Raw genomic sequence first — 25,196 nt, 5'->3', positions numbered from 1 at the left:
AACGTACACCGGGTGATTTGATGAAATCAAACATTTTTTTCACCGGAAAGGTATGCAGGCAGCACTCCTATTTCACCGGCCGCAATATTTATGTTTTAACCAATCTGATTAAACAAAGGAAGTCACGTGATTCAAACTTGACGGCTGCCAGTTTGCCATCATGTGACTGGTCATCATGTGACTGGTCATCATGTGACTGGTCATCATGTGACTGATCATTATGTGACCGATTATAGAACGGAACCAAGCATGTGTGCGGGTTAACGCTGCGGTCTCCGCAACGGTGAAACAAAAAGGTAGCAGTGATAACAGGTACAATTGGAATGGTGTGCATCCGGCTTAACATGTAACTTTTTTAATTCACACTAATGTACAAATGTAAGCCCAAATGTAACCCATCAACTTTATTGAAGAACTTCAGTTCAATGATCAAGTTTGGATGATATCAAGGTAATGGAAGAATTAATGAAGGTTACTACAGTATGAAAATTGTTTATGTTTTTTGCTGCTACACTGACAAACCAAAACAAAACTTCCATGTTTTGTTCCACATTGTTCTTTTTGAAATGACAGCACTTCCCAGCAGGCACCGACCGTCAGACTGACGTTGTATAATGGTTGTTTTATGGTCGCAACGTCGGATCAACCATACATAACCGAAAATCAACGTTGTTTTAGTCGACCAAAAGACGACGTTGGCATTATAACGTCTGCCAGACGTTGCTTTAGTGTCGACAATTTAACGTCAGAATTTTACGTAACAACAACGTCGAAATATAGTTGGAATTTGGTCGGGAATATTACCAAACGTAATTGCAACCATGGTATGACGTTGTTTTGTCAACGTCTATACAACGGACTGAAAAACAACGTTGTATTATTGTTATTTTTGCGTTTCCCTTCGCGACGTCACAATTAAGTCATGTTTTCAACCAAGATATGACGTTTGCTTTCTAACGTCGTTTCAACAACTCAAAAAACGACGTTGAATTGTGGTTGGCCGTTGGTTTCAATATCCGACGTCGTACTTATGTCATGCTTTTAACTAAAATGTAACGTCCGTTTTTTGACGTTTTTTCAACGACTCAAAATGTGACGTTGAATTATGGTCGGCTGCTGGTTATAATATATGACGTCGTTATTTGGTCATGTTTTTAACCATGATTTTACGTCCGTATTCTAAAGTCGTGTCAACGAATCAAATAACGACGTTGACTTCTGGTCGTTTGATGGTTAAAATATTTAACGTCATTATTAAGTCACGGTTTTACCTAAAATATAACGTCCGTTCTCTGACGTCTTTTCAGCGACTCAAAAATGACGTTGTATTGTGGTCGGCTGCTGGTTATTTTACATGACGTCGTTATTATGTCATGCTTTTACCCAAAATATAACGTCCGTTTTTGACCTTTTTTTTTAACGACTCAAAAAGTGACGTTGGATTATGGTCGGCCGCTGGTTATAATATTTGACGTCGTTATTAAGTCATGTTTTCAACCATAATATTACGTTCGTTTTCTAACGTCGTTCAAATGACTCAAAATCGACGTTGTATTGTGGTTGGCTGTTGGTTATAATAACTGACGTCGTACTTATGTCATGCTTTCAACCAAAACACAACGTCCATTATCTGACGTCATTTCAATATCTTAAAAAGCGACGTTGAATTGTGGTCGGCTGCTGGTTATAATATTTGACGTCGTTATTAGGTCATGTTTTCAACCATGATATTACGTCCGTTTTCTAACGTCATTTCAACGAATCAATTAACGACGTTGATTTCTGGTCAGTGGATGGTTACAATATCGTTATGTCATGGTTTTACCCAAAATAAAACGTCCGTTTTCTGACGTCTTTTCAGCAACTCAAAAATGACGTTGAATTGTGGTCGGCTGTTGGTTATTTACATTACGTCGATAGTGTGTCATGGTTTCGACCAAAATATAACGTCTGTTTTTCAATTAATAAAATAAAAAAAGTCATTAAGGAATGCATGTGCAACGTCGTAATTCCCAAACGAAATTATCGGACGCCTTATTAATTTGAACGACTAAAAAAGACGTTGAATTGTGGTCAGCTAGCTGATGGTTATAAAATTGATGTCCGGTCGTTATTATCATTGTTTCAACCAAAATATATCGTCCGTTTTGACGACTTTTCCACAATAGCCGCGGCGCGCGCCAATTATAATTGTCTTGGCCCAGAGCCAAATGCCGCGCGCGCGAAAACCGTATAGCCCAAACGTATTACACGTAAGCATATGTATGCCCTGTGTGTGACCTCTTGCATTCCAACGAACTCCACTGCTGTACGAGGCTGGCCAGTTTGAATATCCGTTAAAACAACAGTCACAACTGAAGCAGCTCCGGGAAGAGACATATTGGTCCAAAATGAACAAGTTTTGTGCACCTTTCAACAATATTGTCAATATTTGGTTCTGCGATGGAGTACTGTACACATTGGAGATGTTCCCACCCCTGATCTTAACTTCAAGTCAAGATACGACATCAAGATGTATAGGACAAGCACAAGTCAAGATTTCGATTGAACCGCAAGCAAGATGATCTGATTTTGCAATGTCTGAAAATGGTAAGTTTCAAACACGAATGTTTCCGATTTAGGGATTTGCAATTTCTTTGAAGGTCAATAGTTTTTGAAATTGTATCCTTATTATACATATATTATGTTCCCTATCAGTCATGTCAGTTGTAACATTAAAAGTCCATGGAAAGTACCTTAACTTCATTGTAGAAAGTTATTAGACTAGACATGTTGGATGCTATTGTCATTTCTTATTTTAAGAACAAAGTTACACTAACGGTGCCCTTTATTTAAACATTGAAGAAGTAGAAAATCCAAACTAATCAGCAGTCATGCATGTTCTGCCCGCCTTCCATCATCATGTCCGATCTTTATTTAGGCCTAGGAAAAATGAGGTCATTTTAAAGCATATCTCAACATGAGACGAGTTTCCCACACGTACTGTGTTGATTGAAGATTTAGAATATTAAATTTATTGTGAATTTAACTGCACCGCAACATATTCCGCATCCGGCCTAACTCAAACGATCGGAATGTCTCTTTTATTTTGATACAGATATTTTTATACGTTTTCAATCTAGTTTCGAAAGAGTTCAGAGTTTGGGAACCACGTATGACGATACATTATGCCACTTTTCTTTTGTTGTGTACTCTATGTCATGTTTTGTTATTACCAGTATTTACTATAATAATTGGTTTGTTATAGTCTTTGCAAAGCGCTTAGAAACACGGCGTATGAAGCGCTAAATAAATGTTAATTATTTTTTTTATAATTATAAAGAAAGTTACGGTGCTTGCGATTTCAAATTTTTCATTAATTAATTTCAGTAATATTCGTTTCTTAGAATCGCATGAAATTGCCCATTAGACTTAAAATAGGCCTATGCTTCGACTTTGCTTCTTCATAAGAATTATTTTTAATGCTTGTTTTCGGATTTCTGAAAATTAAACTGCTGCTGCACTTCAAAAAATCTGTTTGTTTTAATTATTTACGAGTCACCATTATTTTAAAAATGTGTTGGTATTCAAAACAATTGACAATGTTGTTCATTTTTTTTTCCTTTTCCAGCTCTCTGCTTTGGTCAGTTGAGGGAGACGAATACGCTACCTAAGCCCTACTTTACGTGGCACCATGCACCATCAGGATCAACATCGACCATCTGATGTCTTCTATACCTGCACAAATATTCACAAAAGAGATTAGAGATCATGTCTGTGTTGGTTGTGATTCAGTGTTTGATGCAAAGGCTCAGACCGACGTCTATTTTTTTAATTTCATGTCCAAATTAAGTTGAACTGTGGTAATGAAATCTGATGTCAAAATTGATCGGCCCATCAACATTGAACATTTGAAGTGTCTAATTGACATTATTAAACCTGTCAGACTGACGCCATTATTTTGACTATTAACTAACGTTAGAAAACTTAACACTGTTATTTCGGTTGTGTACTATATGAACCTAGCCAAGCAGTTGTGTAAAAAAATGAACACATTGTGTAATATGTTTACACTGTTGTGTAAACAACAGTTTACACAACAGGTTGCTAGGTTCATATAGTACACAACCGTTTGATTTTTACACAACCGAAATAACAGTGTTTAACGTCTACAAAAATAACATTTGCAACCATGTAGTGACCTAACTTCAACCATGAAATCCTTACGTTGAAAGGACGTTATTACGACGGTCAGATAGACGTCAATTTTGACCTCACACAGACGTTATTATTTGGTCATTTTTCGACGTCTAAATAACTTCAACCGCGACGTCCTGTTGACGTCCATATAACCAGTCAAATCACGGTCAGACTGACGTCATAATTTGACTATACACGGACGTTAGATTTCGGTCAGGTTTTCGACGTCTAAATAACTTACACTTTCAACCATATTCTGACCTAAATTCAACCAACAATCTGACGTCCTATCGACGTCCATGTAACCAGTTAATCATGGTCAGACTGACGTCATAATTTGACTATATACAGACGTTAGATTTCGGTCAGGATTACCAGTTAATCATGGTCAGACTGACGTCATAATTTTGACCACATACCGACGTTAGAATTTGGTCAGGTTTTCAACGTCTAAAAAACTTACACTTACAACCACGGCGGCAACCAAAAAACAACGTCGGAGTTGGTCGGAATCTGACGTCAGATAGACGTTAAACCGACCAAAAATGCCTGCTGGGTTAGTCAAACTCTTCAAAACTGCGAAAATGTATAGATCTCCTAGTTTTGTTTGACACATCTCAAATATATTGGTCTTATTGTAAGTTTTGTGGAATTTCCTTTCTAGAAGAGAGGAGTCCAACACCCAGTATCCTGAACACAAATCTATTTCAGACATTGACAAAGCCAGCTACATGTGCATTAATCAAACCAATTATTTTAGAAATTTATGACCGATCCCTTATTCTGATGTGTTGATACCGCACAGCAGCAACCTAACTTCATCACCTGTTCAGATAATCAAGATGGAGCACGCAGTTCATGTATGCCAGAGACACAACCTTGATGCCCAGGCCTTCTCAGGCCTCAACTGTATATGATGATACCAAGACCTTCATGTACTGATGATATCAAAACATTCTTAGGCAAATTCTACACAGGTTTATTTGTAATGCACTTTCAGCATTTGGATTAATGTACAGGTTTTTTATCTTTGGTGTGTTGAGTCTGTAATTTTGCTGATTAAAATGCTGATTAACATCAACATCAACAGGCGATAGAGCATTCTCTGCAGCTGCTCCCAAACTTTGGAATGAGCTTCCATTGTCTATTAGATGTGCCAAGTCGGTAGATGATTTTAAGAAATTACTTAAGACTCATCTTTTTAACTGTAATTGAACACAAGTCTGCATTTTATTCATGTTTTCATTTGAAGCGTTACATGCATTTGCTTTGTCCATGCATTTACTAGGAATAACAGTGATTGTTTCTTGTTCTATTGTAAAGCGCTTTGAGGAATCTTTGATTCATATTGCGCTATATAAATGCTGTTTTATTGAGTGGTCGGGCACAACCCGACCACTCTTTGGATCTGTTACGATTAATCTTTCTTTCTTTCTTTCTTTTTTTTTCCGGACAATACTTCTCCGCGGGTTTTCTCTTAAACGGTATATGGTATGAACTTGTAACTTTCAATATATATCGACCCTCATCCGAAGTGGTGCATATTACTCTGACGTCACGATTACGTCATCGGGTGTCAAATTACACGCGATTTTAGAGGAAAAAAGGGCCAAATACTTTCATCTATAACTCTTAAACAAAATGATCAAATATGTTCCAACTTTGTAATCAGATAGACCATTAGGTGATCAACACTTTTTGTCGTGTACGTGAACTCGCTTGACCTTTACTTCCGGGTCCACCGGAAGGTCAAAGTTACGTGAATTGAAAATGAAGACTTTAGCCTGAAATCAAAACAAAGCACAATTTCTTCCACACGGTTTACGGTATGATCATAAAACCTACTGTGAACTTGTACCATGTTACGAAGATAGTATAACTGTTGTTACGTCATCATGACGTCATCAGGTATCAAATTACAAGCGATTTGATTGCACGATTTGACAAAATACTTTGACCTATATCTCTTGAACTAAATAGGGTATCGTGTTCGTTTTTTCGTGAGGTTGTAGACGGTGCCTTGAGCAACATTTATTATTCCCGGGCACAAAACTGCTTGACCTTTACTTCCGGTGTTACCGGAAGTGCAATAGAAACTGAATCTAACTCTAAAACGGAAGCATTTCCGTACAGACAAATACATTATGGAAGTGTTAAGTGAGGAATGCCAATCACAAAAACATTATTTTGACGTCATCCACGAAAGGGCGCCCTCCAGCGGTACATGGAAAACAGTTTAATCTTTTAAAATGTTAAAACCCTCAATCAAATTTTTATGATATAATTGCCCCTATATATCCCGTGAGCAACCACAAATGAATTTGCAAGGTTTCATAATCATGACGTCATCAGACCGGAAGTTACTGTAGGGAGAATTCAACAATGACCATTTTATGTGTTAAGTTAAATCCATCATTTGATCCCTGTCTCATGACTTTGTTTTTTGCCCCCCCCCAAAAAAAAATGACATCTGTTACACTTTATATTGACCTTTTGCTTCCAAATACTGTGACGTCATCAAACTGGAAGTTAGCTGTTATTATTACATACACTTAATTTCCATATTTCCATGCGTTATTTTTACTTAATGATTAACAAGTGTCCTCCCTTCCCTGTTTTGACTGATGACGCCATCAAACCGGAAATAACTTGTACTCAAACTGTTAACTGAAATTTATCACACCTTAAAAGACGCATTATTTTTGTAAAAAATAATTGGTACTGGAAATGTTGAAGTTCTTGGTCCTTTTTTTCTGACATAAACATATTCATAACTTAATTGGACAATATCTAATGAAATGGTTGTCTACCCGACCACTCTGCGTTTGTAACAACAAACGCGAACCTCTAGTTATTATTATTATTAAAACTAATACGATAGTTTGTGCAAAGGAAAAAAAATGACTTCACAGCCTTTTATTTGTACATTCTCCAGATGACGTATACTGTCCAAACGGCGAGTCCCCCCCCCCCCCTTTTCAGAACTGATCTCTACTCCATCTTCAGAAATATAATTAATGACTATCCTTGGACTAAAATTCTGCAGTTGTTCCCCAGGGAATTCTACGAACATGCTCAAGAAATTGAAGAATGAAGCCTTGACTCATGAATGTCCTTAGCCTCCTTGCTCCATCCTGTAATCATCAAAATGTTCACAGAGCACACGGGCAAGGTCTTAACCAACTCCAGAGAACACTCGCAGCTAATAGGTCAAGTTATGGTGTGGCATCTTCCCCAGATGCAATTCTAGCCTCACCGACTGACCCAGGGATCAATCCGTAGGCCTGCCTGGGCCCGTATTCCATTACATCACTGATGTCACCGGTATCACTCTGACCGAATACCGATGAACGTGATGTCAATATTTATCATGGGACTTCATACTGACTAAAAGTTTATAGAACATAGGTCTTGAGGGTATGTACATGTACAGTCAATGACCATACAGTGCGTTGGAGGGATGTGGGAGTGAAGCATGATGGGAAAGGGGTTCGTGATACAAGGTCTATAATTAGGGACCACTCAGTGTTTTGTAGGGATGCATGGGCGGAGTCTGGTGGCAAAGGGACTAGTGATGGGGGCAAATCTCCAGGACTGAATTTAAAGGGGCACAAGGTCCTGAAATCCTCGAAAATGTCATGTTTCGGATTGTTTACTTAGCCTATTTCAAACATCTGGTTGAAAGGAAACCAACCTAATGTCTTACCATTCCCGAGAAAATACGAAAAAAAAACGCTTGTTTACATCGGACACGACGGAGCACGAATTACGTTTTTCATGTCGTTCTCAGTATACGATATACACGTTGTGTGACTCGGGAACAGCGGTGACCAATCACCAATGCAAAAATAGTGGTTTCTTCAACGTCCGCAAAAGACGAACACTTCACGAATGAAATCACAACTAGCGTCCAAACAGCTCGAATTTGTGGGGTCGCAAAAGTGGACCCCGAAATTCGTTCTCGCACCCATAATACAGGAATTACACAAAAAATGCCCAGTTTTGAAAGGATAGTTGTGTGGATGTTTATATCCTACTTTTAAATGTTATTTCCGATTAATATCATTTCGTTCACAGCGCGTTTTGTAGCCCAATTGGGCCGTTCCAGGACCTGGTGTCCCTTTAACCTATTGAACAAGTTCAGTGCAGGGGATCTATTTTTTTCATTATTTCATCTTGTTTATTTACGGCCTTCACCGACTTTCACAGTAAAGACATTTCAGTATCGTGATACTTGATCAATTTGGAACCCCAATCCATCCATTGTTCTTTCATTTTGTCTTAAAGTCATCTCACTTGACTTTTTGTCATTTTTACCATTTCAAACATGCAATCCTGAAAAGAATAGAGCATTAAACAACTCATAAAAGTTTGGTTTGCTTTACCCGCTGCCATATCAGTCTCAAAGCTCGGTGGTCGAGTGGTAAGACATCTGCACTAGTAAACAGGAGGTCATGGGTTCGAGTCCCTACCGATTTAGCTTGTGAATTTTTCTTGTGAGCCCTCAGACAACACTGAGTATACAATGTTTATAAAAATACGTCCAAGGGCAAAATCCAATTGAAAAAAATTCCATCTCATAAAAAAATTTCAGACGGATAATTCTTGCTATTCCACATTCTGAACATCATCCCGATTGGCTACTGTCAAGCTGAAGAAGCACGCGGCTCTTGGATTAAAAGTAGCAGCTTAATAAACCGAAATGATACAAACGAAAACAAACAATTAACAGGTTTGTGTCACTCCCTAATTTAATACCCCTCACTTCTTTACTTATTTGCTTTTCTTTTAATTTGACCCCTTTTGTGCTTTTTAATGACTTGACCCTTCCTTCAGCAGATCTAAGGTGTAGTTGTACGATGGAACTTTTATGTCGCTGAAGTCTGGTCAGTTACATCTAGTGTTTATTATATAACTGACATACAGATCCTTGTCATTTGATTGGTGGAACTCACATCACGTGACATTCGTTATTGCTCCCATTCACGCCGCGGCTCAAAAAGTACTATCTGCCCATGGGGAATGAGAAAATACTATCGAACAGTTAGGAGTATTCTTGTTCCATTACGCGGTATTTGTGTGCAAATGCATGCTGGTGTGCGCGTTCAGCGTTGCGCGTAGCGCGTATTGTTCCAAAGAGCCAGCGCTACAGTGTTGGGTTCAAACATTTTCGTGAAGGGGTGGTTTGGAAGAAAGAAATACATTTTCCTCCAGTTTTGTATTGAAATAAAAGTTTAAATATATCAAATGACAAGGAACTATATGTCAGTTATATAAAACAAATATTGAGTGGCTTTAACTTGAGAAATGAGAGGAATATTATCGCTCGGTAAAATCTGGACTTTTCCAGTTTACTCGGCTTCGCCTCATGAAATGGAAAAGTCCAGATTTAACCTTGCGATAATATTCCTCCCATTCCACGCTGAGCCACTCAATATTTGTATAACATTCCCACCTTTCATGATGAGTTGGGTCGTACTGGAAGTTACGCAATCCTCAGTAGCAGCAACACACGAGTATTCCCCTTCGTCGTCGGAGATGATGTCACTTATTTCCAGTGAGTGGACTCCGCTGTCGTCATGCCTCACCTTGTAACGTTGGGAGGACTCAGGGCTAATCTCTTCATCCTCTTTCAACCTTCAAGATGAAATGAAAACAAATCATTTCAATGAGATTTGAAGGTTTGCATTGTGAACTTGAATAAAGAAAGGAATCCACGCCACCATTGCTTAAACCACTACACCAGCAAGAGTCGAACAGAGTCCAACACCAGCAAGAGATGAACAGAGCACACTGTTTGAAACATGGAGTTAAAACAACTGGTTCTTCTCAGAACCGCACAACTCAAAGAGATATTAGTCACATGGTAATAATGCAAACCTTCCATTCTTTTATTTAATAATAATAGTGGATCGAGCATGAAAGTTCGTTTCCTGTCCCATTATTATATCACTTAAATAAAAGATACCTTTTTGAGACTTTGATTACACCAGTTGACAAAGACACCGTGATGGTGCCGCAAGCTCCTGATACGAGTTCTGTAATCAAAGTCTCAAAAAGGTATCTTTTAGTGTAGTGTGAGCCATTTTTGGCCTTTGAGAAAGACCCAGCTAGAACTGAAACGTCAGGTCCTCTTAACTTTTTTGATTTGTATACTTCAGGTCGATTCAGTCAAAAAGAAGTCGGAAGCAGTTTTATTCATTTCCCAAGATCCCCAGCTGTTCAGATTAGCTTTTTGCTGTAGATAAAGTTAGCTAGAGTTCCTTACCAAGTATCTTGTATGCAATTCTTTTCTCACAATATCCATATCTTACGGCTAACTCAGAACTGAATGGTTTTGCTTTGGTAGAAATTCCCACGGAAGTATGCCCTGCACTTTTATAAATACCATCCTGGTGTGTATGTCAAGAATTTGTGGTTTGCAGACGGGAAATGTTCTTATAATGTCCTCAACCTTGTCCAAAGTTTTTTTTATATTCTACTAGATAAGTAATCAAGTACTTTGTGAGGGATATGTAATGTTTCAGCACGTAAGCCTGTGGCAATGTTCCAAGATAATGCCATTCAACGTCTAGTTTAACGCACCGTGTGTGCAGTTAAACACGTAAACCTGCAGGCAATAAAACAAATTCCCATATCTGCCCCCACAAACTGAAAGTAATGTCCCTTAATAATGTTGTGATTGAAAACAGCCAGTCCGACTCGAAATCTGAAAGGGACTTGTCAAGTTCCAGATTTCATTGGATGTATGTTTCTTTCAGTGAGCAGCTATCTGTTCAAATTTAATCACAATGTTTTTGTGTAGTTTATTTAAAAGCTTATTCACATTTCTTCTCCAGATAATTTGAATGTTTTCATTCAACTTGTAAAAAAACCCAAGTGTGTCCAAGCCAGCAGAATTCATCTTGTGTGACCTGGTAACACCCATCCAAGATGTAAGAACATTGTAGCATTGAGATTTGCAAACAATGAGAGGACTCAGAAAAAAATATTGATTGAATGCATTTTGGATCAATTGAAAATGTTATCTGAAAAACCCAACTATCAAATCTTTGACAAAAAGGAGTACAGACAGGATTGGTTAACACAATGTGAAGTTAATTCATAGCTTGGTGCTATACCCTAAACCAACTAGGAATTTTATATCAAATAGCCAGTTTCCAGAGATTTTAATTTTAGAAATCATTGTTTGAAGATCCAAAAATTAAGTTGTATCCCTGCAAGGAAAAATATATGTATAGTTTTCTCATTTCCCTCCAAAAAGCAGCATCTACACCTGAAATGTCAACAGCTTTAGTTAAAACATCCTAAAGCCTATATATATGTTGAATACAAACTAAAAATAAAAAAATTTAAAAAAATTAAAAAAACAAGTAGCTGGTAAAGATGCCTATTGGCTTTTAATTATTTCTACAAACATTATACGTGTACATGTACCGGTATACCTACCCTACATACTTGAATATTATTCCACGTGTCACATAGTAGGCTAGTCTTCAACGAGCATCGTTAACAAATCCTGCCTGCCATAAATTCTATCACTATTCCACCAGTAAAAATAAATTAACACTCCTTAAAAGCAAAAGGTAGTGTAGCTCCTCCAAGATCACATGTCCTTAGCTACCCAAGCCTCGTCACTCATTTACTGCATTAATCCTTCGTCAAGACAGAATTCCTCCACCATCTTGTTGGACTAAGACATCCTAAAGAAACCAAAGAGTGCGTTACTACGTTGGCCCGTCTAGTCCAACGCAGACTAAATACTAAGCCCATCCCAGCTAACCATCATCATCATCATCATCATCAACGTTGTGTCTCTACTCCGCTGCATTCCGTCCTTGGCACAGCTCACTGCACATGCTTCACATTTCACACTCTTCTCCGCTCTACGAGTCGCAAGTTTTTCCAACGCCGTTCAGCTGTTGCAAAACCGTACCTAGCTCAATGCATCCCCCGCAGTTCTGCTGGCCTATACTCGCCAATTTGTGTGTACCGGTACTGGTTTCTGCAAGGTGACGTGCGTACATGTCACACAGCCTGGGGTAGTGATTTGATCTGACTTGGATGGGCCTACCTGGGGACTTCAATCCTAGATACCTAAGTCGGCCGGAGCGGTTTCGAGCTCACCGTAATGTAACACAAACATGAATATGTACGACAGGACTACATGTAAATGATTACACCATGTGTGCTAGATACATACATGATGTAAATGTCCGGTATTCAGAGCTGGTATTTATATTTCATTCGAGTCATAACTACATGCAGGCATACTTGCCCGATAGAGTCAGCACAAGCATTATTAACATGTGGTAATTAGCTTGACCTAATTCTAAATTTATTGACACAGAACAAAATACTAAAATTGATAACACTAACTCCCTACCATTGGTATAGGGAGTTAGTGTTATCAATTTTAACCATGTGTGAAAAAGCATGTTAAAATTTGAGGATTTCGGACCGTTAGGGTTATACATGTAAGCATGCCACAAAAGAGTAGAATATAATGAAGCAATGAGCACTGCATTAACGTTTTAAGTAATTTTCAGAATATGCACTTGTAACATGAAGCCTTAAAAAAAAAAAAAAAAATCCAACTTAATTCAACTACATTGTATAACAAGTCTCTGTGAACTTTCCTCCCAACTGGGTAGGCATTACATTCACTGTGTGGACTTCCAGACAAAAGAGGTCCACATCAACCAGGTAGCAGCGACGTTGTGTGGACTTGGGCAAGTCCACACAGTGTTTCCCCATTTCTGGAAAATAGGTTTAGAGGCATTTTTGGGTTAGGTGTATCCGTGGCAGAATGAAGAGAAACACTTAAGGGAATCATAGAAAAAAAATTGGGTTGAAAGAGTTTTTCACAGTTTGAGAAAAATGAGTTTTTTTCACTGGTTTTTCTTAACTACACGAAAGCAATGGAATGTCCACACTAGGTTTGTAATGTAAACATGCGTGTGTTCACAAATGTTTTTGTCCAAACACTGCTCATCATTCAGGTACAATTCTGAACACAGGTAACCAAATCATCATACCAAAACAAACTTCAACTTAAGATAGATTAATTGGTGGAGGCAGAGAGAACGAAAAACCACCATCCGCATGTGATACCAAATGGCACGCCACATCATCGTCAATGGACTAATATACAAACTTGATGGAAGAAGCGATCCTTAAAGACAATCCTTGGAACATGGCCAATTAATGCTTTACAGATGATGTTGTTTTGGGAGACTATGATGATGTCTTTCTCATCCATTCTCATCTGCGACTCAAGAACATTCTGTCGTGACACATGGTTTACAAGATTATGCATGCATCACACATACTGCACACACAGCATCAAATCATTCATCTACACGAACATAAGGAATGTTCACCAAGTCATACCGGTACATCTGCTGCGTCCATTTTATTCTATTTCTACAAGCATCAAATGGCTCAGAGAATCCATCACCAGAAACATCTCAAGTTTATTTTGAACTTTACTGCTATATGGTTAGTCAATCGCAATGGCTTTATTAGCTTCCAGTCCAGTAGAAGTAGGCCAATGGGAACATACCAGAACAAGCCTGGGATGGGACTTGAACCTTTATTTAGAACCTCTTGTTTACAGCTCCAAACATCCAAACTGCTCAAAAAATTTATCCACTGCCCCTACCACAGCATATATACAGGCTGGTCACCAACTGCCAGAACAACCATTGATTAAACCAAAAAACTGTCAAACCAAGCTGTTTTGATAGATAGAGTGACCTTGCATACTCCTACAACTTGCACAGCAGCCATCTTAGAGGGCAATGCCTTTGTTTTGCCGGGATATGCATGAGTGAACCTTTTGTGCTTTCATTGCTACTGAACTAAATCCATCATTGACAGGCACTCACCAGTGCTGACCCACCATATAGCAATGTCAGTCAAGGCATGGTACCCTCAGTTAACAAAACTACCACAGCCTGTCAATTGTACCAATATCAGCCCAATTGACCTATCGCCGTTTGTGAGTTAGCCACGCCCCTTAGACAACCCTATGGAGTTTTTGTACACTAAGTTTTGTTTGTCTCAGATTTTGCGCATTCTGCGTACACTTGTATATCATGTAATTGGACAATGTTTCACAAGCTGCGTTGACGCGTTTCTAACACGATTCTACCGCGGTCAATTTACAGAACTGGTAAAACCTGTCACCTTATAGATTTTGACAGATAGGGTATCTGTCCCTATATGTTGTCACTAAGAGAGGGAGTGATTTTAATACAGCATTCTCCCGAGGATGACATGTCCTGAGTACAATGTCCGAAATGTCATGAACAATCCATTAAGCCGAACCCAATGGTACTTTGACCAATCAGAGCCGCGATAAATGTCAGACAAAAAAGTTTGACATGCGTGTGCGCGTGCGTGTATGACGCGCACTGCTTGAACAGCGACATTGGAGAGATGGACGTGTATTGGTTGCCCACTTGCACAGAGGGTGAGGCATGATGATGGATCAGTCTTTTCTCACCTCCGGTTCTTTTCAGAACCAAACTTCTTCACAGAGGAGCTATGCCAGTGGTGTACGGTATGATCTCCAAACTCTATCGTTTATCACATCTTTAATTCATTGTAATGTATTTGACCAAGGAGCTCGCTGCCTTAAAGCTGGAGTCCATCATTTGCAGCTATCCAAAAAGTAACTGGCGTAATTCTTGTTGAAAAACATACTTGGTTGAAAGATAGTAAGGGAACTAAACTCCCTGTGAAATTATTCTTTCTGGAAAGCTGTCATTTTGAAGAAATCAACAAAAGAAGGCCTTTCCAACGGTGCTTCTTAAGACGCACCGTTGGAAATTTAAATTAGTAGTTCGTTTTGTTTTGCAGCCAAGCGCGCAGGCGTTGGCATGACGCACATAATTGCTATAATTCGTCAAATCAGTGCGCGACATCGCGTAGCAGCAATCGGCTCATTGAGAACGTGTCTTGGACGCTGAATTCAGGCTCAATTCAAAACATGATTCAGCAACTTTTGATTTGAAATCAAGATCCTAGAATGCTGTTTTTCTCGGAATATACAGCTGAAGCTGAGCTGAAACTTCATCAGGTTAGTTGTTCAATATCTTTCTTTAGATTTTGAGGACGTTTGTTGCTTCAAACGAACAAAATGCACAAATTACAAATGATGGACTATATCTTTAAACTGGCAGATTCTGGTAGTTTTAACAGGTTAAACATAGAGCATTGAGTTATGCCTATTTGTGCAATGTATATCATTTGTAATCAAGGGTTTTCAATGATACAATAAAATTAGAAAAATCACAAGACTAAGGTAGGGAGAGTGTGGCCTAGTGGTTATGGTTTGTGACTTGTGATCAGATGGTCAGGGGTTTGAATCCAGCTGCTGGCCATAATGTGTGTCCTTGGGCAAGCCACTTCACCCCCACTTGCCTCTCTCCACCCAGGAATATAAATGGGTACCAGTGGCATTAGCTGGGGAGTAACCTGCCATGGACTCGCATCCCATGGGGGGGGGGGGGGGGGAAATGGAAATATCCTCAGACATTTCATGCCTAGAAAACCGGAGATAAACGCCGGCCTGATGAGCTACATTGGCTTGTGACAGACTTCAAAAGACTAAGCTGCTTTTTTCAGGAATCGTGGAGGAGGCTTTGCTTTGGCATTCCGACTGCAGACAAATCAACTCACTTTAATTTAGACAATGCCATAAAACAATGAGTGCACTCATGATCAGGCTTCTGTCTGATAACTCATATGGTTTCTGCACCAGCCTACGTGCACACTTCAAGCACAGCCACAATATTAAAATGGCTGACATGAAACAGCAGGCCCATCACTAATCCTGTCTGACCATCATTCATGGCTGCTCCTGCCCCCTCCAATTTGTCGTTCATCACTCCTGATCATCTGAACATCTGCCACCATGTCAAAGACGGACCAAATATTTCTGATAAGCTCAATAATGTCCCATTCAGTTCATTATCAACGCTATTGACCAAGTCAGACAGACACTACACCTTGGAATGTCAATGGCACAGGAAATGGGTTTTGTATGTGAGTTAAAGTGGCACTTAATAATAGAAAACGGGAGGAAAGTTTTGAAGAGGATAAGCTGGCTGTGAAATAATGGGGCCTTGCATCAGTCTGGATTGTGGAATTGTTAAACACTTCCAAGATCCACAGATAGATTATCGGAAAGTGGACCAGTTTAAAATCTGCCGGGCTGGAATATATTGAATACACCATACGGTTTTGTTAATAGTGCAGGCCTACTTCTGAATCTGGAAAACCAATAAAGTGAGAAAAAATGGAAAAAAACTAAAACTTCATATTTTCAATCCAATAATCATATTCAATAATTAAAGATGCACTGTCCGTCCAATTTTAAGTTTGAACCTGAAATATACATGTAATTAACTTCTATTTTTTTCTAAGTAATTCAATTTTGAATGAGACATTGAATGAATAATATCTGCTTACATTTAGCTAAGACATAACTACTTTCCAGATTTTCGAATTATTTGTGGCTCAAGAAGAATTCAGTTCTCGCAGGGAAGACTGGTTCTTGGCCCCTATTAGTGTCAATAATATAGGGACCAGGCCCAGGAACCAGTCTAATCACAGGGTGGATATATATACATGCGCGCAAACGCAACCCAAACTAAAAAGGTTTTTTTGGTGTGTCGCAGATATGCCAAAAATGAAGCGATAACTTTTCATTTTTTTGTTAAAACAGAACACATTTAAAGTGCATAGTCAGTGCATCTTCAATTTTTTTTTAATCATAGGAGTCAATCAGAGTTTAAGAAGATAAAACTGATCATTCATAAATACCTAAGACAGTTAACCCATTCCTATTGGTCAAGAGCCCGTCACATGGGTAGTTTTAAACTGCTGATAAAACACCTCTGCGTTCTGCACCACATCTCACAGTACGATGCGCGCGTGCCCATCTCCATATAAGGAGATGTTAAGGACTACATGCGAGGCACATACCATAGACATGGCGAGAGGGGTGTTTCACATAACATGAAGTAAAATGGTTGCACCAAATCATTTAAAACCGGCTAGGGGCCTGGACGTGGATAATGACCCTCACCTTTGGCTCAGGCCATTATCCGCGTCCAGCACCCGATTTCATCAAACTCATCGTAACTTATGATGCATCGCAGCGCTGCAACGCGTCGCATCTCTACGATGTGTCGCAGCTGCGACGCGTCCTGCGACGTGTCGTAGGTGTATTCATAGCACAACTCGATGACTGTTTTATGTCTTTAGTCAGCATACAGTAAATAGTCGTCTGATATTCAACAATGAGTCGTCGGATCTCAGCTTGACATTTGTTAAAACGTAAAACAAAATGGCGGCCGTGCGATGCTATTTTGAAGGAAAACAAGCTCTCAGTGGAGTGAATAGCTACTTTGAACTTTCAACTGCAATATTCCAGTGTAATTCATAATTATTCAATGAATTTTCTATTTACAACTTTACACACATTGCCTCGGTATTATATTCTCGTTTTGTAATGTTTATGGCATTAAACTGGCTAAGAAAGGGATTCTTCTTATTTTGCGATGACCACTAGACACGTCGTAACTTGCGACGTGTTTTAAGCCGTTGTCAAGGAACTTACGACGCGTTCAACACATCGCAACTTTCGTGAAATGGACGATATGACGCATCGCAAGTTGCGACGTGTTACATGTCGTAACTCGAGTTGCGAAGCGTTGCAGGTGCAGGCGGAGCCCTCTAGTCAGTTTTAAACGTACTTGTTTAAAACCGACCAAGCTCATACATGTATCTATTCCCTAATGACTACTATCACCAACAGTATCAAAACTAATTTCATCCAAAAGCCATCAACTTTTTGTTTCAACATTTTTAAGTAAGATTAGAGGCTTTGCATGGTGGAGATACTAAATAATGAAAGGTTTGCGGAAACACCATGTGCGAATAATTTCTCAACTAAGAGAATGGTTCTGAAAAAGAACCAGAGGTATAAACTCGACGTTCCGGTCAGTATGCTCTGACCGTCTTCAGGAGAGCTATTCCCTAATGACTACTATCACCAACAGTATCAAAACTAGTTTCCTCCCAAAAGCCATCAACTTTTTTTTTTCTACCTTACCATTTGACTTTGACGTTTGACTTTGATGTGTCACAGCAACACTCCAGCAGGGCGGTATCCCCCGGCTTAATCCTGATCCTCTTCTTCAACATCTTGGCAATCTCCTGTGACCCCTGAACTTTGACCTCGTGACCTTTCACTACGTCTACATCACCTGATGAGTCTTCATCTTCACTGCCGTTTTCTGCATTTAGGTCTTCAAGGAAAGATTCAGGCACACCGTTTAGCTCATCGTCTGTGAAGATTTCTTCCACCGTCAATCTGGCATGAGAAAGTCTGACCCAAGAACGGTTAAATGCCTGAGCTGTGTAGATACCGGTGTCTTCAGGATATGTAGGGTTGATCTGAAGGGTGTGTCTGTTTAATGAAATCAAGAAAATAGAAATTTACAAATAATAGTTACACCATGAAACATCAGGGGTAGGATTGGGGGAAAATAAAAAGGGCAAGAATGTTGTATCCAGACACCACTTCATCGGTTGTGTACAAAGTCAATTGAGAGTCCAGAAGTATTTCCTAACAACATTTGAAATGTTTCTCAGTCCCAGATTCATGTCTTTCCAATATTTTTGCAATGACTGATCTTCATTGAGATATATGATGAAAAAAAGTGACGTCAGGATGCAGCATTCTTTCCATAAAAATAATCCACCAAATATATTTGGCAGAGCTGTAACTATTTCCCTTTAAATGCCACTCCAATAACAGCCCTTTCCATTTCTGTCATAAACACCTTTTATCCAAAAAGAAAACTCCTCAATCAGATTTTTTTTTTTTTTAAACCTGGACTCTGGAAAAATCCAGAAAAACCCCACCCCTGTAACATAAATAAGTGCTTCTGATTTGAAAATCACAGGTGTGTGGAAAAACGCACACCTGGATTTTTCTAGGCATGTGATTTTTCTAGGCGTGTGATTTTTCTAGGTGTGTGATTCTGTGGTCCAAGCTGGTACTGAACAATCTGGTATTTGTTTCCATAATATTCATCTTGGTTTACAATAAAGCCGTTTTCTCTTCATTGACTTTATTTTTCACAAATTATGAAGTATAATTATGCCGTAAATGTATGCCGAGGTGTGCGGTACTGAGGGATTCAGGCGTGCAATTATTCGCACTTCTCAGGAAGCATTTAGGCGTGTGATGGCGTGGGGGTGTGATCGCACGCCTCAAAACAGGACTGATGAATTAATCTCTTTGTTGAAGAAGTGTTGGTTCTGGACAGAACTGGTTGGAGAAAGATCTCAACGTTTCAGACAGTGCATGTACTATGTCTGTCCTCAAGAGAATAACAGTATTCAAAACTGAGGAACAGATAATTAACTGGTATTGTAAAGACCTCTACTGGCATCAAGCAAATAACACACTTTAAAAAAATGAGAATGTTTGCATCAAGGGGAAACTTCTATCAATGCTAAGAGAATTAATCATACATTTAACATTCCTTTTATGATAAAATCCCTTATGTTGACAAGCATGTTATCATAATGCATTGATCCTAGCATTTCAAATTGTTTTTTAGAGAAATCATTAATAATACACGGCATATAAAGATGGACATTTATCATCCACAATCACACTTTCATATCAAAATTATCATTTCTAGATTCTCAAAAGGCAAAGACTGATTCCAAAGTACAACTCAATAAATGTTATCAATCAACTCTTAAATAAACAGAGCACAGCACAACTCTTGCAAGCAATTTCAATTAATACTTGTGCTCAACACTCAAATTTAATACAATATAAAAAGTAGAAAAAAAAATTTCTACACCAATATTTGTCATGAGTAGACTTAATTTTGCTTTTCCTTTTTCAACAATAAAGAGCGCCAAAAACACTTCCAAGCTTCCACAATCTAAAAGCGAGTCACAACTGAACAAATATTTTTGTCTGATGCTTTTTCTTCACAATTTAGAGGGACATTACGTCCTGGAATGCACCCAATTAAGCTACAAAATGCATTTTAAACATAATGATGTTCATTGGAAAGAGCATTAAAAAGTAGAATGTAAACGTTCACACAACCATCCTTCAAAAATTTAAATGAATTTCGGGGGTCAGAATTTTGACTCTCAAAAATCGAGCTGTTGGGCGCTAGTCATGAATCCTGCTGTATTTAAACCACTGCTATGACGTCACACTATTGTTAAAAGTGTGTATTCGGATACTACGAATCTCTTACACTGGTCACAAGGTGTGGATTTGGAACGACGAATCTTTAATAAAGTGTGAATTCGGAATTACGAATCTAAGTAATAGGAGAAAGTATTACTTTCTATAAGTAACTTTAGCAAATTTTTAAATAAATAATTTTTAAAAGTAACTAACTTTTGCACTGCTAGAAAAATGGCAATATAAAAACAAAATCTATTTTTGGGTCGAAGCTAAAAAATAGCATGGGGACAACAACTTTAAACTCTGGTTCTCATCCAGATATGTTTTGACTAAATGCCGAGGCACGTGCATAGCATAAAGACTCAGCGGACATCGCTATTTCTAGCACACGATTTTGTCGGAAGCACGGCTGGAGTTTATTGGCAACCAACCGGCCAATAACACACCGACTGGAACAGATGTACATGATGGAAGCATTCCATTCTAACATCAAAATATCTCCCGATACAACAGGAAATATCCAGTCAGCATCGTATTTACTCAGACTGTACGCATGATGTGCATACAAAAGAGGGGCAACTAATAACAACAAAATCAACATTAAATTACACGTGTATAAAACTATACATGTAAATAAAAATTTATGAATTCATTCAAAGCCACTGTCAACAGTTTAAGGACCCAGGGATAAGATTGGAAGAAAATGAAAAATCCATGACATAATTGGCAGACCAACAAAGGGTCTATGTTATTAGTTGGTATACATTGCATGTACCGCTAAATTTTCCTTTTGTTCTACATCAACTTTGTTAGGTAAAAACACCTTCAAGGTAAAACATTAATTCCAAATTTCAAAAGGGACTTTTTTTAAAAGCCTGAAATTAGGAAAAAACATGACAACAAAATCCTGAAATCACAAAAAATCCTGACAAAGCTCACTCCTGGATCCTTAAAGCATGCGTGATGTACATCATGTTTCTTCTTTGACAAAAAGACCGCAAAAGAAAAGGTTGAATTTTGAATGTGGGAGGAGGGTTGAATCTTTGGGGAAAGCCCACATCATCAAGTACCTGTAGTACCTGTAAAAACCAAGTCCATCCTGGTGTGCCAGGCAGGAACTAGAGTCGCATGGGAGGTAGCCTTTAGTCAAGTCCCACGCGCTTATCCATACACGTTACGCACCCCAGATGCTGGCACGTAAAACGACTAGCACCGTGGCAAAGCCGCAAGGACTTTACCAACTCGTGGAGAGCGCTTATGTTTTTCTTTACATTTGTCTACCGATTTGGTAGACAAATTTTCATGCATAATGCATGACATGTTGTGAATGCATGCGCATTTTTTTTTTTTAGAACGCGTGTGGCGTGCTCGCTTGAGGGCACGCGCGCGTGTCATCACCTTAAAAATGGCTTGTTCGTGGTGATTGGTTCATATATCCACATACGTGCATGATTCAATTTACTTGAAAAAATGAATAGCTCCACGAGATGGTAAAGGCGCTCATGGCTTCACCACTCGACTGGTCTTTTTTCCTGCCTTGACTTTTTCGCACCTAGACTAAAGGCTACATAGGAGGTTGAATGACGACTCCACTCACTAACCTGATCTGCATTTCATTTTACATATGAACGGGACTTGGTATGCTCTCAGTTTATATCATAATACTCAAACTTAAAATATGAAACCTAATCATAAAAAAATTCTATGGTACTAGTTACGTTTTGATAAGTTAGGAAGATATTACATCTAAATGCAACTTCTATCTCTAGTACAAGTACAAGTACATACCAATGCATGTACATGTACCTCAATGATCGATACATGTACATGTACATGGAAAGCATCAACGCCAGATATGCAATTGAATGTGACATCACTGATATGTGACTTCAAAAAATTGCAGCTCCAATTGTGCCAAGTGCGTAAGAAAAACTTGGATGTTTGAGAAACCTCTATCCTATATCATGCTGGTTGTTAAATACCCAACATTAGATACCTGCTGTTCATGTTACGCAGAAAATAGTTTTGAGTTGTAAAATATTGATGAGGATGTACCAGTATGATATTTGGCTTGTGTTATATATCTACCTAGGGTTAATATCTAGACTTGGAATTTTGTAATGATTGATGTTTGGCATGTTTAAACTACTATTGTTTAATGCCATATTTAAAGGGAAGATACAACATTTGCAAACATCAAAAAAACGAAATGATCAAATTATCACGAAATACCTTACTGAATTGTTAGGGATTGACAGTCTAAAGCATCCTGTGAAATGGTGGCTCCTGGTGTGCTGACATTTTCAAGAAAAATTGTATTTTTCCAACGCTGGTCGGCCGACTAGCGTTGGAAAAAAACTGGCTTTTTTCCAAAACTGCTCCTAATTTTTCATATTTAGTTATTCCGCATTTTCTTTGCAATTGATTACACACCTGTGAGGGGGAACAAGCCTGCAAGAGTGATTCTTTGACCTTACAATTCCCCAAAGCCTTTACATTTCTCCGTTTAACCTTAAGTGGGGTCAGGGAACCAGACTACAAAAACATGATTGGTTTTCTTGGTTTTTCACAAGCCCAAAACGTGAACAAGTCAGTTTAACAATATTTGCTATAAACATACTAATCCTCCAAATCCATTTATTTCTGAAAATTGCAGCAAAAGCAAATGTTGTACATTCCCTTTCAATTACTTTCTTAGTCAACTCACAAAATTTAGTTGTTACTTGAGTTTAGCTGTTTGATTGCTCCTGTGAAAAATACAGACCTATGCTACTTTTCAGTAAATGAATATTTTGAAGTAAAGACTTTATGAGAAGTTCAGACAAAGATAACTGATACTGAATTTTTGATATTTCAGGCATGATTCAGGAAGGGGGAGGGGGAGGGGGAGGGTTGGATGGTGGATTTTTCCCTCAGTCCCCCCCCCCCCCCAAGAGAATACCATCTCCCAGAGAAATTCTCTGTAACCTCAAAGAAAAATCTCCCAATTTCCTAGAAGATTTTTAAATCTTGGTCATTGACTACTGTCCAAGAGAAAAAATTGGGCCAACTGTTCACTCACTGTCTGTATTTCTTAAGCACGGAAATATTTGTTGTACTTGAATGCACTTCATCGTCTTCATGGTCATTGCAACCCCTCAATCCTCCCCGGTACCCTGTTCAGCGGTCACCGATCCTCCTCACAGCATCCTTTACCCATTGTCCGCCTCAATTTGTTCCATCCCAGCCCAAGTACACATGCTCCACATGCCTCAGCCGTTTTACGATCGGTGTTAACCATCTGTAACTCCCGTTGATTTACCACAAAAATCTGGATCCCATCATACGTTGTTTGTTCAATATGGTCTCCATTTCGGTGAAATCTTGTGTGGTCAAGCCGCAAGCATGCCACGTGTAAATTGTAGATTGTATGATTACAAAATTTCAGAAATTCCAATCTGATGCAAAACATCATGTGATCAATTTTTCTGAAAATGATAGTAGGCCCTACCGGTGTCAGATTTTCCAAATTGGGAAATAAAAATGTTTCACATTTAGCTTTGCCCAGTAAACCTACATGTAGATCGAGATGGCATTTTGAGATACGGTAGGAATCAGTTCTGGGAAACGGGTTGTTGCAATCATTATAACTTTTTCTGTGACGGTAATTTTTTATAACTGGCCTAATTACTGAGACAGTCTATGTTATTGATACTGGTCAATTAAAGGTACTTTGGATCATTTGCATTGCATGCTTTTTTCCCTTTTGAAGCAACAAAATTGCTCAAAATCGCAAAGTACATACAGTCCTTCTGTTTTGAGGCGTGCGATCACACCCCCACGCCATCACACGCCTAAATGCTTCCTGAGAAGTGGGAATAATTGCACGCCTGAATCCCTCAGTACCGCACACCTCGGCATACATTTACGGCATAATTACACTTCATAATATGTGAAAAATAAAGTACGGCGGTGAAGAGAAAACGGCTTTATTGTAAACCAAGAACAATATTATGGAAAAAAATACCAGATTGTTCAGTCCCAGCTTGGACCACAGAATCACACACCTAGAAAAATCACACGCCTAGAAAAATCCAGGTGTGCGTTTTTCCACGCACCTGTGATTTTCAAATCAGAAGGACTGTACATAGTAGAGTACATGTAATAACTACCATGTGGAAGTTTTAGCTCATTGGCAAAGTACATTTGAGAAAACAGAGAAAACACGTGCACACTTTTTCAGGTCTTCTAACTGGATCCCGTTGCTAATATGCTTCAATGATTGTTTTCTTCCGAATGATGATACCATTTTGAGACAGAATAATGTCACAGGGTATTTGGTACCATCCCTTCACTTTGAGAAAGGTTTTTCTCATTAAATCGGTAGATCAGTTTCCAATTTTTATTAATACTCCTACATGTCATTAAAGACAGCTGACCTAATATCGATTTGAACTTGCAACCTCCACGATACCATATTTCAGTGCTACAACTTGAACTTTTCACCCCTGTGTTGGCAGAATCATAATTTGTCCATGTCTTTCCTCTTTGGGCACTTATTATTTTTAGTTAGCAGTGATAACTTAGCCCTGCAGTGAAATCTACATGGCACTACCAAAAATCTTCCAAAATAAATCTGAAAATCATTGGACTGGTGATGAGGCTTGGTGATAAAGGGTTTGTCAAAACCATAATTATTAATAGCTTAGAAGAAGCTTGACAACAAAGTTGAGGAACTGCAGGGGTTGTTATGGTTACTCAAAATATGACAGCATATAGCAGTCAACTGAGTGTG

The 25,196-nt window shown here is 38.7% G+C and overlaps 1 protein-coding gene across 2 annotated transcripts in view; it reads right to left on the bottom strand.

Annotated features, from left to right (window-relative positions):
• LOC119721204 (myosin light chain kinase, smooth muscle-like) overlaps positions 1-25,196 on the bottom strand; it is an 86,661-nt gene that overhangs the window by 43,194 nt on the left and 18,271 nt on the right. Inside the window, exons 4-5 of one of the 2 annotated variants that reach the window (XM_038191139.1) lie at positions 18,308-18,664; positions 9,635-9,816 (exon numbers count right to left, since the gene is read on the bottom strand). In XM_038191139.1, coding sequence (XP_038047067.1) covers positions 9,635-9,816; positions 18,308-18,664 — 539 coding nt within the window. Of the gene's footprint in view, positions 1-9,634; positions 9,817-11,628; positions 12,197-18,307; positions 18,665-25,196 lie in introns of those variants that run through there. The other variant, XM_038191140.1, reaches the window with a different exon arrangement.

Source organism: Patiria miniata, unplaced genomic scaffold (genome assembly GCF_015706575.1).
Source record: "Patiria miniata isolate m_02_andy unplaced genomic scaffold, ASM1570657v1 HiC_scaffold_13, whole genome shotgun sequence".
In the NCBI taxonomy this organism is placed as follows: Eukaryota; Metazoa; Echinodermata; class Asteroidea; order Valvatida; family Asterinidae; genus Patiria; species Patiria miniata.
This window is presented reverse-complemented; position numbering and strand designations above follow the sequence as displayed.